Consider the following 19,087-nt stretch of genomic DNA (forward strand, 5'->3'; position numbering starts at 1 on the left):
TCTTTCCATTTTTACCTGCTAGAGACTCATGTACAGTTTCATTTCTGTCAGCATTTTTTGTTCTCGTCTTATCTGAAATCATGCTGTGATTTCCTCTGAAATGTTATTTTTCAGAGTGATGAGTAACCTGTGCAGATGTTCTCTCAGTGGTGGTGTGTCTTGAGTTTGTTTTCTCATTAGTTATACATCTCTGTTCTTTCTGTGTTCATGAGGGCCTGCTTTTCCATCACAACCATAACTCAACCCCTCAAATAGCATTACAGTAACATTGTCTCAGGGGATTTTTCAAGCTGCTTCTCTGAATGGAACCATTTACTTGTTTTCCTTTAGAAATGGGTGTGTATGTGAGAGATCATTGTTATGGGATTTGGTTTATGGGGAACAGAAAAAAAACTGTGTTCTGCAAACAACTGTCCATGCAGGTAGCCGAAACCAAACAATTATAATTCTATTTTAAGATTAGTGATAGGAAATTAAACCATAAATCTATTTATAAATTCTAAATCTAATCTCAAATCCAAAATCGAATAGTTTTGTGAAGCCAAAGTAACCTATGTTATGACTGGCATTCAATTTATTTGTATATGACATACAGTATCTGTGGTCACATTAAAGCATAAACCTAACACACGCACAAACCTCTCTGCATTTTTATTAAACCATTTTCCTTTTGGTGACCATTACCACCACCCCTAAGTAAAAATCTTTAGTATTTTTTAATTACAAAATGTTTTACATTATATTTTATACATTAACTTGTAGCTCTTCCCAAATTATACCACATACTCCAGAGTTTAATAGTTCCCTGTCTGTACATTTTTGGCCTTACATGCTGCCTGGCTCCACTGCCAGAAACAACAATGTGTAACACACACACATACTCACGCTGCCTTACAATGCAGTGTTTATGAATATGGTTAATAATCGTCACCAATATTATGACTAAGTGTAAGCATAGTTTGATTATTTATGTTTTTCCAGTTCATATTAGAGGCACCACAAGCACAAGCTGGTTATACTGAGTGCAGCGCTTCATGTAAAACCTATGGCTGTACAGCTATGGGCAATTTAGCTTAATCTTAAATGTTGGTTTCACATCAGGCCTCATGCTCTATGAACACAAAGGTATTCACTTGTCTTCTGGAGTATGAATGAAAACTGAGATGACGTGTCCTAGAAAGACACATCTGAGCCTCTGTATAATTATGAAGCCAGAGACATGACCGGAACTCCAATTGTATATTCTAGTAATTTTAAATCACTCCATATCCACAAAACTTTAAAAAAAATGTTACTGCCAAATTTATTGGTTTGCTTCAAATATTAATTTTTGATTTATTACTAATAACAAATATTTTTTAAATAAGACAAAAACAATCAAAGTAAAAAAGATATTTTATTATAAAGACCATAATTAATCAATGTATTCTTTAGACATAAGCTAAAATATTACTTAATGTAAGTCTATATATTAATTGATAGGCTTTTAAAAAAATATTTCAGTAGCCTATGTAAAAAATTTGCTATTGTAAAACATTTTTATATGTTCTCTGGTTTAATGTTTGTTGTTGTTGCTATTTGAACTTTTATTCTGAAGTGTATTTCCTCTTCCCATCGTTCCCAGTGTTCATGTCCTGTTTTTTTTTTATTTCCTGCTTTTCTTTACCCTTGTAGGTTGCCATGGTTATTGATTACCTCCACCTCTTCCTAGTTAGCTTGTCGTTATCTTGTGTGTTTGTACCCCAGTGTTTATTGTTCAGTGTCTGGTGTTGTCTTTTGTGGATGTTATGTGTGCGAAGCTTTCAGTTCTGTTTTGCCTGCCTTGTGCTGAGATTGAATTTACTCTGTTTTTGCCTGTCTCCCTGTACGTGGGTTTGCGTTTGTAATGTTTGTTATAAGCATCTTTTAGTCGCACTTATTTTACTGAAACACCGTTTTACAGAAAGTAGAATTTACACATTTTGTTCATTAATGTTTAATTTAGTTTACTTACTATAAAAAAATATATTTATTGTGATGTTTTTTTTTTTAATATGCGTTACATTTTCTGTTATGTACTAACAACCCCCCCTCCCCCCCCATAAAAGTGTATAAAAACTACAATAATTTCTGCAGTCAGTAAAGCTAGCCAGTATGTGTTGTGCACATCAATATTCCTGGTGTTAAGCGAAAGTCCTATTTAAACACTTTTTTTGTTTTATATTTTTCTGTGGCGGAGGGTTATTTGCTTTTAGACAAACTGAACAAAACAGGTATAAACATGGAAACAAAAGTTGAAACATTTCGACTTTTTTCAGTGTACCAAAATCCTCTTAGTCCATTGTTAAGATTAAAACCTCTCTTTTGTTTGTAGTCCAACATGATTAATTGTATTGCTGCAAGAAATGGCCAGATTTACATTGACAAATCTTTTTTTATGTGTGTCCATGTGCTTGTCTTTATTTAATATCTGAAACGTTTGCACATGTTTCTGCATAGATCTCCATTTTGAAGCGTCAGGGCAGAACACTGTACTCTTCAGTTCCAGATGGGGCAGAAAAGAGAGCCAGCAGCCTGCTAGTCCAGGAGGTAAGAGCTCATCATAAACTCATACATCAGAGCAAAAAATGTGGATGAATTCATCAGTAGCATTCTGATAGCATTGTTTTTCTGCACATTGTCGGTATTGTTTTAGTGCAATTAAGGAATTATACAAATCATGTTGCAAAACACTCCCAAAACTTGCCTAGTTAAACACTATTTGTATGCTGCTACTTACATTCCACTATTTAAAGGTGAGTTCTGAGAGGATGCATTAGAATACCACAAACTGGTACACTTTACTGAGACTTCATCACCCAATGAACCTGAATCATCTATTAAACAAGCACTTGACCACATGTTTGGATATATGCCCGGTTACGGTTCTCTTCTCTTGCAGTTGATCATTGTTTGATGAAATACTGGTGTCAAGATCAAAAATGCACACAAACATCTTGCTTTCTACAGGCGGGAATAGTTCAAAGTCAGCTGAATTATGAAAATAGCACTGAGCTTTGAAAATAAGGTGGAATCTAGGCCTAATGCTAAGCATAATTTACATTAAAAGGAGCCATGTTTTATCTTCTAAGAATAATCATGACTTAATCAAACTATTTAAGTGCATTTAGTGTTTGGTTAACCTGAATAGCAGTTTAAGGCAAGACTTCAGACAAAAACTATTTTTTCAAGCACTGGTCTATTTTGAGATCTGGGGTTATTTGGCTTTCCATAATGTGTTGTTTGAGACTAGTGGAAAGAAAACATCTAAAATATACTTTATTACTCTTTTTATACGCATGTATTTATGTCTGTAGTTTTCATTTACAAAATATATCTTTAAAGGCCATTTTCTCAATTTTAGTTTTTTCTCATGCACGCAAGCTAGAAATCTCCACTTAGAGATTTTAAAGGTGCTAGCGATGTTGGGTGACATCACTTCTTGTTGACGTTCGAAGTATTGTCAAAGAAAATGGAGGCTAGCTAGACCCTCCCTCCTCCTCACCCGAGCACTAACCCCCCCAAACCCTTCTTGTCGGTTATTGGCTGGAACAGTTTGTTATGTTTCGTGGTGTGGGTTTGCCCAGTTTGTTTTTGTTGCCGTTTTTGGAGACCGCATCTAGAAACACACAGGTAGAGTAACATCTTTAAAAAGACGCACTCAACCCGTATAAGCTCTTTTAGGGACTGGTTTCCTTGATGAGCATGCAGGGGAACGATCACAGCGAACACGGACAGGAATGTGCAGCCGCATGTGCTGTTTCTCTCGCTGGTGTGATCTTAGCCGTAAGAACAGACTTTCAGCGCTCTCACGGCGCACCTTATCAGCTGTAAAAACAGCTTTTTTGTTTTGCTCAAATTTGAAAACAAAAGAGAGAGAGAGAGACCCTTAATTAATACATGTTGTGTATTAACCCTCTATGAATACGTTGAGAAACGAGCCATCACATTTTGGAAACATCTAAAGATGAGTGACCCCAACTCTTATCATTTTAAAGCCCTTAAAAACCATGAAATGAACACTGAGAAGAGCCCCGTCCTTCAGCTGGTCCTGAGGCTCCACAACACGACTAACAATAATCCGCCTCAGGACACTGACACCCTCATACACACAGTCTGGCCTAACCACATTAAAGAAGCACAACAAGAGAATTACCTCACCTATTGGACTGAAACAACAGAAAAGCAAAGTAAACTTGAATGTTATTTGGCCCTAAATAGAGACTACACAACCGCAGAATACCTGAGTACAGTGAAAGACTGTAAATTAAGAAGAAGGACGACGAAGTACAGACTGAGCAATCACATTCTGACTGTAGAGACGGGCAGACACAGACAGAACTGGCTGCCCAGAGAGAGACGCATCTGCCCGTACTGTGACCAGGGACAAGTGGAGACAGAGCAACACTTTCTCACCAGCTGCCCCAACTATGAGGACATTAGAGGGACTTTTTATACCAAATTTTAAATACTTTGCCCTAACTTCATAAAATTAAACAACAAAACACAATTTCAACATCTATTAGGTGAAAAAAGAGATTGTATCATACTAGCAGCCAGGTACATTGATGCTTGTCACAAAAAGAGAGTCGACGACTAATCAGTGATGCGCTCACACATTCATACAACTCAAACACGAAAACACCTACACACTGAATTCTATGTTCATAAATTTTTTTTTTACATTGTTAATTTGTACAATTAATTTAATTTGTACATTTAGATTTAAATGTGTTATAATATTTGACTATTTTGATGTCATTATAAGAGAGAGAGAGAGAGAGAGAGAGAGAGAGAGAGAGAGATCGCCCACGCTGCCGCGCTGTATTGCCCGCACCAGACTGGAGAGGTCCCGTTGAAAGCTCGCTCGTAACACTCTTATTAGAGAAAATAGCATCAAAGTGCTCCGAAGCAAAAAGCTGAAGTGCAATCGCACCTGCTGTTCATTATGTATCCGCGCTGCGTGGCTGAACAGCTGATGCATTAGAAATGATTGGCCTCTCTAGTAAGACTCCTATTCGTCGGTCGCGACTCACGTGGAGAGTGACCTACTGATAAGGAACCACTGCTATAAGCCCTCATATACAATGTACAAAATCTTTACCTTGGGCTATTAATAATTATATTGGAAGGACTAAGGCTTCTGATAGAGCTTTATACAACTTATTTTTAACATAAGAGCTGGTGCGGCCATGTTGCTTGATATTGCAAACTAGTATTTCTCATCATATTATTTGAATATATTGTAATTATAAACACTGGGTTGTATCATTATTCTTTTAGTTATTTACACATTTGAATTGAAAATGTCACACATTCACAGAAATTAGCTTACTTCTGCATTGCGAAATAAGATTGTTAGAACAGGAATTGTCTTTGAATAAAATGGTGAAACAGGGCAAAACAGATTTCGAGAGGTTCCCTCAAGCCAATTTATGGTGCATCTTTAATAGTTCTTCTATATGCATTTGTGTTAGAAAAACTGTACGTGTGTGTGAGGTCTGGGTCAAGGCTAGGTTTTTGTGGATATCACAGGCACTGGGCGTCGACAGCGGAGAGCGTAAAGCGATACTTCCTCCTACTAAAGAGCTTAGTGACATCATCAAGGGCAGCTGGGCCAGAGCCAGGCAGTTTTCCTGCTTTTCACAAATCAAAACATCTGTCTCGTCCATTAGTCAAGCGCACATGTCCTCTGTACACTCCAGAACAACATTCATTCTGTAGGATTGCTGTGGTAAACTTGCAAACAGAACAACTTCTGACATAAAATATGTCCAATAGAAACATTGAGTAAACATTTGTCAGTTTGTTTTGTAAGAGTTGTAATTAAATCTGCTGGTTTAAGAGGAACACAGAGGAATCCAAACAAGATGAGCTGCCCAAGAACTTTTTTTTTAATCAGTTTTGTTTTGTAATGTCATAAGTCATCAGTGCTGGTGGTTTAGTTGTCTCAATGCTCTTTGTTTTAGTATAAAAAATACAACAGCTTAAAATATACCAAATGATAGTCAAGCATCACTATACTATTTAATGTGCTATATTATTTCATGTACATATACTATTGCTCTATATTAAACATAACTTGTCTCATTTGTGCTATATAGCGTAGCCACTTGTACTATTGTATGTACTGTAATATATTGTGGCTTCCTCATTTTAAGATGGGACCCCCAAAAAACCTTGCATGCAGTGGTGTAACGAGCCAACACCGGGCCCTTATGCAGGTCTATCAAGGCTGGGCCCCCTACTACGTGGTGACGCAATGTCCATGATTGGCTACCATGAATAGGACAGTATAGGATCATAGAGACATAGCATATAAGAGATGAGATGGCTGACAAAATCAGGAGTAGCCTACGCGCACCACAAAAAAACAAACAAAAAAACACTGCTGGTGATGGTGCACCCGCATCAAAACACATGAAAAAACACTACTGGTGACGGCGCACCATAACACATTGTTACTCACTGCTATGACTACACACACAGACCTAGGTCCAAATACGTAAAAAAAGATACTCACTTACATTATAGCTGCATTTTCTGGGCTTACCCGGGGATTCCCCAGTCACAATTCGGAAAAAATTACACCAAAATCCATCATTGTTCATTTCATTACATGTTTTCAATGATCAGTAAAATATGTTGTTGTCATTATTTATTCAAATAAATTCACGATAAAGTAAAATGCGATCAGACTAATAGTAAAATGCGATAGGGGCCCCGGCTGTCAGTCAATATCTTCCAGTCACACGGACCCCTGATTGCTCCGGGCCCGTAAGCAAGTGCGTACCCTGCTTACGGATAGTTGTGCCTGCATGGTTTCACTCACATTTTGTCCAGATCATATAAAAAAACTTTTTCTTATTTACAGTTTGTCTATTTTTATTATTATATTTAAAGCTGCAGTCCATAACTTTTTGGGGTTAAAAATTATCCAAAATAAAATTGAGCAAGTAAACCAGCCAGTGTTCAAAACTATCTGCTTGCCTTAGCTCGATTCAAAATGGTAAGCTTGTAATAATGTTTTTAATTCCAGTGGTATTGGTGGATTTCCACGGAAAATTCGAGCATGTCGTTGCGTCATTGTCACATCTGTACACATAAAGGTGTCTCGGCTATTAGGCTATATTGTGTGTGAGGATGTTGAAGGTGTAAATTTATAGCCTTTTCTCACAGCACTTGATATAATTAAACTTATCAATTTGATGGCGGATCCAGAAAGGTTCAAACGACAATTACCAGTGATAACACGTTGTAAAATGCAAAAGACTTTGGACTTTGGAGTGACTACTGAAAAAAAGAGACAGAAACCGGCCCATACGAAAACAAGGAAAAAGTTTGGATCAAATGTAGTAACGTAATGCTGATGTTTTTAACATTACAATTTTAGAACAAATTTAACAAATATAAATTGCGCGGTTTGATGTGATATGATAAGCGATCGTTAGATTTAATCAGCGTGATTTACTGCTATGCTTTTTTTCCCCTTAGTTGGTCAGAACAAAAGTGGATGTTACTTTCAGATGACTTTTTCCGGTGAAAATTCTTATGTTGGTCATACTTCCAAAAAGTAGAATCTGGGATTCCGAATGACAGTATCCACACTGGCGCGGCAACTGACAGCCGCACATTCTCCTCAAAACATTGTAATCATCCGCGCTGCGCCGTGCCGAATAAAGTACAACCCACGTAAAGTTGATAATTCCTCAAATAACTGCAATTGCAGATTTCGAACAGACATGACGACAAAGAGGAAAAACTACGGACTGCAGCTTTAAATATATTTTATTATATTTATATTTTACCCTAAAGGAAAAAGAAAAGTTACAGATGTAGTATAGAGACGTTTAGTTTAGAATCAACACTTGAATGCTTACTGTAGTTCCGAATGGTCTTAAATTTACTTTGTCAACTCATCTACTCTCTCACTCACTTCCTCTTTCTCTGCATTAATTGGATTTAAAATAAGAGTGAGAAAGCCGTTTTGGGTTTTAGAGGCTTATAGTTTCATCTTATCCCTTCAAGAACTGCTGAGGACTAAATGATTGCCTTGCCAACAAAGCAAATAGAATTGAATCTTCTGTAATGTAATGCCCAGAGGATATATTAGTGTCTGTTTGTGGTGCGGTGTGGTGACAGCTTTACCAGTGATTTGTACAGCGATACAGGCAGTGCCGCCCAGTGAGGAAATTATTTTCTAAAAAGCTGTTGCCACAGATTGCTATGGAAAACATGATACTTATTAGATTGCGGGAAAAAGTATTAGCCTTTTTGGAATTTGTGGTCTTTACGTGTGTGTGTGTGTCTACGTGCGTGGTATGTGTTTATTTGCTTTCCATATGACAGAGGACACAAACATGTTTTTATTTTTTTCTCCTTTTTATTTTTTCTAGTGTATCAAGACCTACAACTCTGATTGGCATGTGGTGAACTACAAATACGAGGATTATTCTGGAGACTTCCGCCAACTTCCAAAGTAAGGACCATGAGAATGATCGAAAGAAAAAGAAAAGTGGAAAGTAACAGAGATCAATATTTGAAGTACAGCTGGTCTTTATTGAAACATCATATCTATATAACGACACTGGTCCGAAAACCTTGTTACCTGCTGTATGTAGGCAGGATTTTAAGATATTATATTCATGCTCCTGACGTGTAGGCTGTTCTAAAAAGTAGGCATAAAAAAAAAAATGATTCAGTGCCACAAGAGGTTTTAGTCACATTATTAACAACATTAGTTGACAGACAAATAAATGACATACATTTCAGTGCTTTTAAAACATTACATTTCTAGAGCTTTTTTGCTATATTTTTTTTTCCAAAAGGTTTATGTAAAACATGCATAATGCATTGTGAGAAGCTCAGGAAAAAATATATATATAATAAAATAAAATAATTTATAACAATAATAATAAATTAATGAATCCAATTACAATTCAGTCAATATTAAAAAGTTTATATAAAATTTTATTATTAATCAAAATAAATATGGATTGTTTTAGCCAATATTTTTGCGTATTGTAACATAACATAGCAATATGCTTACAGCAAACTTTTGAAGCTAATTGTGAGTTGAGTCTCCCATATGTGTTGTGTGAGCAGCTCTATTGCTGTGTATTTAGATCGTTCCTGTTTGGTCCCTTATGACAAATGCTATAAACATATCCTTTACTTTCAATATCTAATAAACATTTAATGCCACAAACCTTGCTATGGACAGCACGAAGCAACCTCAGACGCTTCTGACTCCATATGAGGAGATGGCGGGCGAGTTGCGACATCTAGCGAGAGCGTAGACAACCTTGACGGTTGATGTACGCTACTGTGGCCATGTTGTCTGTCCGGTAATGTTATCACTATACCAAGATTATTGTTTCGATACCGATACCAAGTCAAGAATTGCGATTTCGATACTTTTTTGATACTTTTCCTTAAAAGGGAGAAACACTCTCAAATATCATTGGTGTGCTTTATTTTAAAACCGGGACAACATTCTAATCATATAACACACTAGTGTTGTCACGATACCAAAATTATGACTTTGTTACGATACCAGACTAAAATACCTCGATACCATGAGGAAAAAAACGAAAACAGTAAAAGTAACTGAAAAATATGACAGAACTTACAATTCATTGTTTTAGAAATTAATTAAAAAAAAACTTTGTTCCTTCCCTGCTTTTTGACCTTTCCCTCCCCTTTATTAAATAATATAATAATAATAATTAGCCCGTGCCAGTGTGTACGTCCTTACAAAGATGTTTGCAACATTGACATTATTATCAATCATGTTAACATTTGCTAACCATTAACAATTCTGAACAGGTTGGGATGACGAAATTCTTATTTCATGAAACAAGTTATTTAATATTTTTTAAATGTAATTTTATAATTACAATATAGATATTTATTTTAATTGAATCTTTGTTATTAAAAATAAGCAAAAATCAAATTACAAACAATATGACAAATAGTATAAGAGACAAGTAAAATAAACAGTGCTTCATTTCATTTTTGAATGATACTGTTAAGTAGATCGACTACTACTGTACTTTACTACTAGTACTGTAGCTGAAAAAATAGTCTTCACTCTATAAATTAACTATAGACTGATTCTTAATAAATAGATACATTTATTCAGTCAAGCATTGGGTGATTGTTTTCTGTTGTTTTATTAACATTAATCACACAGAAAATTAGGCTGCTGGTTCGCCCCTTTAAGACCTGCACGTAGGCTACTCTATCGCACATATACGATTTATTTTTACAAACGGTTTACATTCCCTAAAGACATACCCGACTGTGTTTACGTGAATACTTGCCAGGGCGTACATTTTTTACCTAGAATTTTGATTATTCAATCCAAATAATCCACGAAAGAGAACTGAAGTTCTCTGGAGCACGTCCCGCGCTTTATTTTCTCATGCATGCATGTTTCGCTGTGCGTATATTTTACTGTTCTGCTTCCGTTGTTTAGTGAATTAAAACAGTGGAAGCAGAGCTCTGCACACACATCCTGACTCCGGCTGTCACACATCGACGCAAATTAAATAAATACTGCTCTTATTATTTAGAGGGCTGTCACTTTTAAAGTAACGGTACTAATAAAATTTCATATCGTACCGATTTTAATAGCTGGGTATCGTGATACTTTTCTAGTACCGGTGTATCGTGCAACACTACTGTCCGGACGATACGTTTTGATGCTTGAGCAACGTCCCGAAAGCGGAACAGAGCGAACTGTACTGCCAGCAACTCGAGGCAATTGACATGCAGGAGGCGCTGGGGTCCTGTTCAGGAGCCCACGGCAGCATGTCCATTGCACACGGCACCCCAGCCCCAGCAAAGGCATCTGTTGACACAACAATATGCCTGGAAACTCATACTAAGGGCACTCCGGCCTGTAGAAAGGTGAGGTTTGTCCACAGGATGAAGGTCTGTGCGCAGGCCCGAGCAACTGGTTCCCGGAGCGTGCCTTGTTGCCATGCCCATTCGGGACTCGATCGCGAAGCCAGTGCTGAAGCGGTCTCATATGAAACAATCCGAACGGTGTGGCTGTCGTTGCGGATGCCATATGCCCCAGGAGCCTCTGAAATAACTTCAGTGGAACCACACTCTTACCTTAGAATTGTCTCAGGCAAGTGACTGCATGTCACATGGCGACCGGGGCCAATTTCCATACCAAGAAAAGAAATCCTACCCTGTGTTCGCAAACCTGGTTTTGAGAGTGAGCTAGGATCAGCCAGTCATCGAAATAGTTCAGGGTGCGAACCCCATGTAGCCGTAGCGGCACAAGGGCTGCCTCAACGACTTTCGTGAAGACGCGAGGAGACAGAGCTAACCCGAATGGGAGAACCGTGCACTGATATGCCTGCCCCTCGAAAGCATACCGTAGGAACGGTATGTGTCTAGGAAGAATGGAGACATGAAAGTACGCGTCCTTCAGGTCGATCGCTGCAAACCAATCCTGTGGCTGAACAGAAAATGCGTTAAGCCGTTAGCATCTTGAACGGAAGCCTGTGAAGGGATCGGTTCAAAACGCCCAGGTCCAGGATTGGCCGTAACCAACTGGTTTTCTTAGATACAATGATGTAAGGACTGTAGAAGCCGGACTTTATTTCGGCTGAAGGGTGGTTCGACAGCACCCTTCGCCAGTAGGGTAGCGACCTCCGTACGCATGACGGGCATTGCCACCGACCATAGTGTAACGGACTCCCCGGAAGCGGGGAGGAGATAATGCAAACTGAATCGCATAGCCGAGCCTGATGGTTCAGGCGACCAAGTGGGACAGGTTGGGAAGCTCTAGCCAGGCTCCCAAGAACTGAACCAGTGGGGTCATGAGAACCACAGACGTACCCTCTTCGGAATGACCGGCCCAGACGTGAGAGGCATAGCATCCCGGTGTGGAGGCACCTTCATAAGCCGCATCCTGTCAGAGGAGACCAAGGAAGGATCATCATTCCACGGTGGTCTGCACTGACAGGGGTCTGGCGACAGAGGGGGATGAAAGTGGTGAGGCTTGTAATCGGCGCACACTGCCATCCCGGCTCTGTGTGGGCTCAGAGATGGGGAAGTCAGTTCTGTCTTTAACCACGTTAGGTTCCCACGGCGGGAAAACAAAAGACTCTGCCCCGGCCCTCCACCGGGGGAAGGAGTGGCCCTTCTACCACCTCCTCGACAGAACTGAAGCCCATCTCTGCGCAAACAGACTGAGGCAACTGCGCCGGTGGCTGGGTGGAAGCAACAGCTGGCCATCGGGGCAGTATGTGTTTTATGGCCTCAGTCTGTTTCTGGGCGGCCGAGAACTGTTGGGGGAAGTCCTCGACCGCGCCACCGAAAAGGCCAGCCTGGGATATGGGAGAGTCGAGGAAACGGGTTCGCTCGGACTCTCGCATATCGGCCAGGTTGAGCCAAAGGTTTCTCTCCTGGACCACATCTGTGGACATCACCTGGCCAAGGGAGCGTGCGGTCACCTTCGTCGCCCGGAGAGCGAGGTCTGTGGCGGCACGCAGCTCATCAAAGAGCCCTTGGTCAGCTCTACCCTTGTGCATGTCCCTCAGCATCCTGGCCTGGTAGCCCTGGAGAATGGCAATGGCATGCAGTGAGGCGGCAGCTTGCCCCACAGCTCTGTATGATTTCGCCACCAGGGTAAACGAAAACCTACAGGCTTTGGAGGGGTGCTTAGGATCACCACGCCACGTTGAAGCACTCTGAGGACACAGTTGCAACAGAGCGTTCAACAGGGGGTATCCCAGTGTACCCATTAGCTGCGGCCCCGTCAAGGGTAGAGAAGGCGGAGGAGGATGCCGAGCGATCATGGGAAGACAACGGGGACTTCCATGATCACTACAGGGTGAAGGGTTCCACTCTAGTCTGATGCTCGCGGCTGCCCTGGAAAGCATGGCTCTCAATTCAGGGTCGGACTGGGGTAATGCTGGCACACCCGTAGGCGGCAGCACAGCCCGATCTTCATCCCCAGAAGACTCCAGACCACATTGCGATGCGGCGATCGACATCGTCTGGAGCCTCGAATGAGACACGGGTAACGTCCGTAGACGGCCCCGCAATCTCACTCGGAAGAGGGGGGAGTGGCCCGAGGAAGCATAGTCGAGCATTTATTCCACACCGTAACCCTCAGGTCACCCTGGCCACCAGCCAAACTATCACCTCTTGTGGAGGGGATAGATTGGGGTTTGGCAGAGGGGACTCCACCTCTAGTGAGGTCATGGAGTCTTGACCGCAACATCGCAAATGTCATGTTCCTGCAATGAGAACATGATTCATCCACAACGCTGCCTTAGCGTGCTCTAAGCCCAAACACGCAAGAAAGCGATCGTGCCCATCAGACAACAAAACAGAATGACCGCACCCAGAAGTACACTGGCGAGACATCTTTAAAAAGACGTGCCACGTGTAAGCTCTTTTTGTGAGAGGAAAGCTCAGCAGTTGTGCTGAAGCGCCCAGGGAGAAACACACACGCTGTTGCAGACCACTAAACAGATCAGCAAGCAGGAATGTGAAACTCGCTGAATAACGCCGTCTCACCAACACAGACTTGAAAGCTGCTCGTCTCAAAGATTCTCGAAGAAGACACTCAGAAACATGCTACAGGAGTGAAGAGGACCTCTTGGTTCCGAAGCAGAAACATATCTGTACTTCCCATAAAGTTATGCTATGCAAATTCCGCAGACCCTTGGCATTTCTTTGGCATTGGCTCGTTTTGTAATACTTGAAGTTGATAGGCCCCATTCGTCATCACAACGTAACTCGTAGTGACTACGAAAGGGAACAATTGTTGTAGCGGTCAATAACTGGCAAATCACATTCCGGAGATCAGGAGCCAGCCAGTGTCTGGCATTTGGCAAAAGGTCGCAGAGGAAGCAGGAGGGATGATGGTGATGGAAGAGACGGAGATAATGTGTGCTGTGTTTGTGAAGCTTCAACATCATCATCATTACGATCTGACCCCATGCCTTCATGATAATTCTGCTAATGCAGTTTGCTTGAACACACAAGCACATGTCCACATTCTGCATCAGCTGTGTGAAGGTTAAGATCAACTGTGTCCTTGAGTTATCAGTGCTGAACCTTTTTGTTAAATGTACAGTATGTGGTACAGTCATGAATGAAGCCTGAAAATCGTTTAGCTTGTTGAGATTTTTTCACCAAGCAACCACATTGCGACAAATTAAAAAACATGGTCACACTTTATATTAAGTGTCTAACTACTATGTACTAACCTCAAAAAAATAAGTACAATGCACTCATTGTGTTCATACTGTATTGCAAAACACTTTTGCTGCTATTGAGGTAGAATACGGTAAGGTTATGGACAGGTTTGGTGGTGGTATAGGTTTAAGGCTGGGTTAAAGGAAGGGTCAACAGTGTAATTATACATGTAATTACAGAAATTAATTACAGCTGCAATTACATGCAGTACAAGGTAAAAACATTGTGTACAATGGGTACACAATAAGTGCATTGTATCAAATGATTAAATTCAATGTTACAGTAATACATAGTAAAAGACACTTAATATAAGTAATTTAGTAAACGTTAGCAACACTCTGGCAACCACCCTCAATATTATATCGTTGTGGTGGTGACTTTTGCACAGGCAGAAAATATGAATGTAAATTTTTTCTTTTTTTTCCCAGTAAAGTTCCTCGGCCAGAGAAGCTAGCGAGTCACGTGTTTGAGGTGGACGAGGATGCAGATAAGGAGGAGGTAAGGGAAAATTACCCATGATTCTGCATTGTGATTTAAAAAAAAAAAAATTACTGTGTCTATAAGTGAGTGTTTCATCAACTCTGGGCAATTTTTTTTTATGTACCAGGGGTACCAGTCCATTGGGCCAAAAACTAAATATGTGGAAGATTTTTGGATTAAAATATCCAAAAACCACTAGAGCAATGTTATATATTTTTTTGACTTGTGTACTTATATTATCCCAAATGTTTCCAAGAATGTTTAAATCCAGAGAAATAAGTAATTTTAACCAGGACACGGACCGTTCGTGCATCGCCTTTCAATGACATCATACCCGTAGAAACCATCATATTCTGTAGAAACCATGGAAACACCAAAGACGCCTTAATATATCATATTTTATTAGACAGGTGAGCAACTGTTTGAATACATTCATTGACAGAAAACTAATCATTGTTATACAGCTCAACACAGTTAGTCTTATTGTTTAAATCTTGATTTCTTAATTTACCGTGAGTACCATATTTACCATACCTAATATTGTTCTAGCTCAATGCAGTGTGTAACAAGTGTCTCATAGTAGTAGCAGTAGCATCTGTCTAGACGTTTGTATAATAATCTTGTGAAAGAGAGCAATAAACCTATTGTTTCTTAAATCTAGCAGTTTCCTTAGTATAGTGACAGTTAAAGGAAATGGTATTCACCGTACTGTACACCGTACCTTCTATGCACCATACTTCATCACAACAGTGATTTCCCTCGCTCTCCTCCTCTCTGTTCTCACTAGCTGATAAGCAGAATAAATAAATAATATGGAACTTACAGCTTATTAGTAATGCGTTTGTGCAGAGCCTCTGGGACTACATTAGCCTTCGAGAAAGAACAGACGCATGACTCGGCTGTCTATGGGCCATTTGATCCCCTGATTGGGTTTCACCTACATTTCCCAGAATTCCAGCTCCATGTCTGCCATTCTGTCTAAACGCTTACTCAGGGATGGATGTTTGTTCAGTTTGAAGGCTGCTCCCTGTAGGGATGAGGGAGAACATGAATAATTGAGGGGGTCAGGTGAAAATGGACTTCATGTTGAAACACGGAGGCTCTAATGTGGGAAACTGTGTTAGATATCGACATGTTTTGAAGAAACAGATGAAGTCAGACTGTGTGGGTGTATGATTGTGCTTCTGTGTTCTTATGTGTGCTCTTGATCTCTGGTTCCTGAAGGATGCCGCGTCATTGGGTTCTCAAAGAGGGGGTGTGTCCAAGCACGGCTGGCTGTATAAAGCAAACATGAACAGTGCCATTAGTGTTACCATGAGGGTGAGTTAGCCATATATACAAGCCCTTTTACGATTTGATGAAGACGAAAAATGTCTGAAACATGATGTTCTTAAACACAATGATCACTATGTTCAGAATGAAATACTAGCATACTGAATACTGCCAAGTAGAACCTGAGGGGTTACACAGTTTATACTGTATATTTTTTAAAAGGCAACCAACACATTATGCAAAGATACACTTTTCAAAAAGTAGTAGGCTGTATTGGTGTCACCACACTGTAAAAACAATTTGTAAATAAAACAAAGTCTATTGGAGTTATGCTTTACAAGAAAATACTTTTTCAGTCTTTTAGAATTTCAAGCTTAATTAAATTTGTTACTTGTAGTTTCTTTGTAATTAATTATGGAATTTACTAGCAATTTCTGAGTGAAAATTTATTTTACACCAATGCACGCTTAATTAATGCTTAATTCAACAAGTTGCATTCAGCTATTATCTCAAAAATAAAATAAAAATGTTTACTTTTCATTTTAATTTAAGTTTAAATTATGGTTGGTATTAATTCCATATCATTATAGTCACACTTGAAAGGTCAAGTGGAGTGCAATGCATTGTGGGATGTATTATTCCAAGCAGTGTACTCAGGGGGTGCTTCTCATTTCTTATTTGTGCATCCTCGTTTCCTTTCCTCGCTTCCTTTCCTAGCGCCTCAGCTCCTCCCCCTGTAGGTTGTGAGGGAAGGACGCAAGGAAAGAAAGTGAGGACGGAGGAATCGAATGACAGCTTTTTTTATACATTGGAATACTTGATAATTCGAGCGTCACTTCACAGCGTCATCAGCAGCGCTCAAAGCATCTGCCCTTATGTTGTTGAAGTTTGTTTATTTAAGAAATTCATAATTAATAATAATAAAGCAAGATACCCTGCTGAAATATGTGAGATGTGTGGTTTATATAAACTGCAAGGGTAAAGTATAAATTCAAATTATTGTGACCGATGTGAAGGGGGAGGAGAATGTATACGTGCGTCAAGTTTAGTCAATAAAAAACTTCCGCATAGGATACACCTGTGTATCCTTGCTCATGACTCCTCTGAAAGCCTCCTCACTCCTCGATCCTCGCCTCCTCGCGGTGCAATTAGAGAATTGAGATGTCCTTCAAGATGGCTGTGCTCGATCGGTTTCCGGGTCATAGGATGGAGGACAGAGGAGCGAGGAGATGAGGAGGGATATTGAGAAGCACCCTGGTTGTGTCACGGTTTGGGTTTTGTTTCTTGTCCCTGGTTCTTGTCTGTCATGTGATCCCCTGTTCTAGTCATGTGATCTTGCCTTGTGTTCCCCTGTCTGTTGTGTCATTGGTTGATTGTTTAAGTCTTCCCAGGTGTTTCCCGTTAACCACGCCCCCTTGTTATCCTGTTTAGATCGTTTGCCCCTGTATTTAGCCCTGTGTTTCAGTCTAGTCTTTGTGAGTTCTTGTATTGTTGTAATGCTGTATGCACGCTGCCCTGCTCCTGAGTCTGGTTACCAAGTTTGTTTAGTTTTGAGTTTATTTAAATAAAACACTGCTGCACGTGGATCCTGCTTTTGCCTCAGCTTCAGCTGCATGTAACAGGTTGCATACTGCACTGCACATTTTGAAAATTGTTCATGCATATAGGAGATTTTCATATTGTGCATATGCATACTGCACACTGCAAAAAAAAAAGTAGTATGGTAGTGAGTCATTCCAAATATAGCCATCAAATCAAGTGCTGATGTCATTGACATTACAAGTGGTGCAGTTTCTTTTTTTTGTTAACAACTGTTTAGTTATCTTTTTTTAAGGTCAAGAAATGCAAAAATATAAAGCAAAAAGCCACTATACAAAATACAAATATGGAACCCACCCCACACCATCTAACCCCTGGTAGATTTCAAGAATATACAAATAAAATTCAAACAGAATGTTGACACAAAATAAATTAATAAAAAAAATAAAAAAAAATACATAGATGCAATTTTTTTTACACCATATCAAAAGCAGCATGCCATAAATTCACAGTCTTGACATTGGATCCATGCAAGTGACACGGGGTGCAGTTTCTGCATAGCTTTGTGTTGGTTGTTTTCAGTCATGGACAGAGCAAAGCAAACTCTGACCCATGTCCTCCTCTTAGCAGATCTGTGCTCACCATGTCATAGACAGGAAGTGGGGCTGCACCAACTTCCAGTTCTCACTAATTAATTTTCCCATGGTCCCTTACCCCTAGATGTTATTTTTAGAACAGTCACTAGTTTTACATGTGAACTTAGCGTGTTTAAATCTGCTGTTTTCATTTAATGCTTTTTATGTTGTTTCTTTCCCCCCCAAATTTCTTTCCCTTTAGTCTTTTAAGAGAAGGTATTTCCACTTGACCCAGCTGGGAGATGGATCATACAACTTGAACTTTTACAAAGATGATAAAATATCTAAAGAACCCAAGGGAACCATCTTCCTGGACTCATGCATGGGTGTCATCCAGGTAACTATCAGTATAAGAATCAATGACATGATGCTCAGATTGTTGTCCTGGGTTGTGTTTCCTGAAAGCATTGTTAGCCAACTATGGTTGCAAGTTCTGTCATTACCAACATAGTTCACTGATATGGCGTTTCCAGAAACCATAGTTCCAATGAACATTCGCAAGCAGCATCGCAAACTTACGTGGTTGGAAGTTACTACAGCTCTCGAGCTGCGGTTAGAAGCATAGTTTCTTGTTAAATTACATGTGGACTTTACTTATTGTGCCCAAGAGAATTATCTATTTAAGTAACAATCAGTTAATTATATATCTTCCATTCTATTAAAATATATATACATACAGTCAGCAGCGTTTTTGAAGAGTGCACATGTGCATAAAATGCACAAGGGATCTTCGAGGTATGATGAGGAAATCCGCGATGAATCAGAACATCAAATACAGCAAAGTGACATGGAACAAAAACAGTAAAGCAGTCATTAGGTGCCGTGTTCGTTGCAGCAGACCTCGAAAAGATTGATTCGCGGAAGTTATTACACCTCCACCTCAAATGATAGAGGTCGACCATGTTACTACG

At 39.8% G+C, this 19,087-nt stretch overlaps 1 protein-coding gene across 8 annotated transcripts in view; it reads left to right on the top strand.

Annotated features, from left to right (window-relative positions):
- Positions 1 to 19,087, top strand: part of dock9b (dedicator of cytokinesis 9b) — a 125,396-nt gene that overhangs the window by 59,583 nt on the left and 46,726 nt on the right. For all 8 annotated transcript variants that reach the window (XM_077199334.1, XM_077199330.1, XM_077199333.1 and 5 more), the window contains exons 3-7: positions 2,479 to 2,568; positions 8,415 to 8,497; positions 14,679 to 14,748; positions 15,955 to 16,050; positions 18,379 to 18,513. In XM_077199334.1, the coding sequence (XP_077055449.1) occupies positions 2,479 to 2,568; positions 8,415 to 8,497; positions 14,679 to 14,748; positions 15,955 to 16,050; positions 18,379 to 18,513 (474 nt within the window). The remainder of the gene's footprint in view (positions 1 to 2,478; positions 2,569 to 8,414; positions 8,498 to 14,678; positions 14,749 to 15,954; positions 16,051 to 18,378; positions 18,514 to 19,087) is intronic.

This window comes from Siphateles boraxobius, unplaced genomic scaffold (genome assembly GCF_051911475.1).
Source record: "Siphateles boraxobius isolate OS27281-9 unplaced genomic scaffold, OSU_SipBor_1 41, whole genome shotgun sequence".
Classification (NCBI taxonomy): domain Eukaryota; kingdom Metazoa; phylum Chordata; class Actinopteri; order Cypriniformes; family Leuciscidae; genus Siphateles; species Siphateles boraxobius.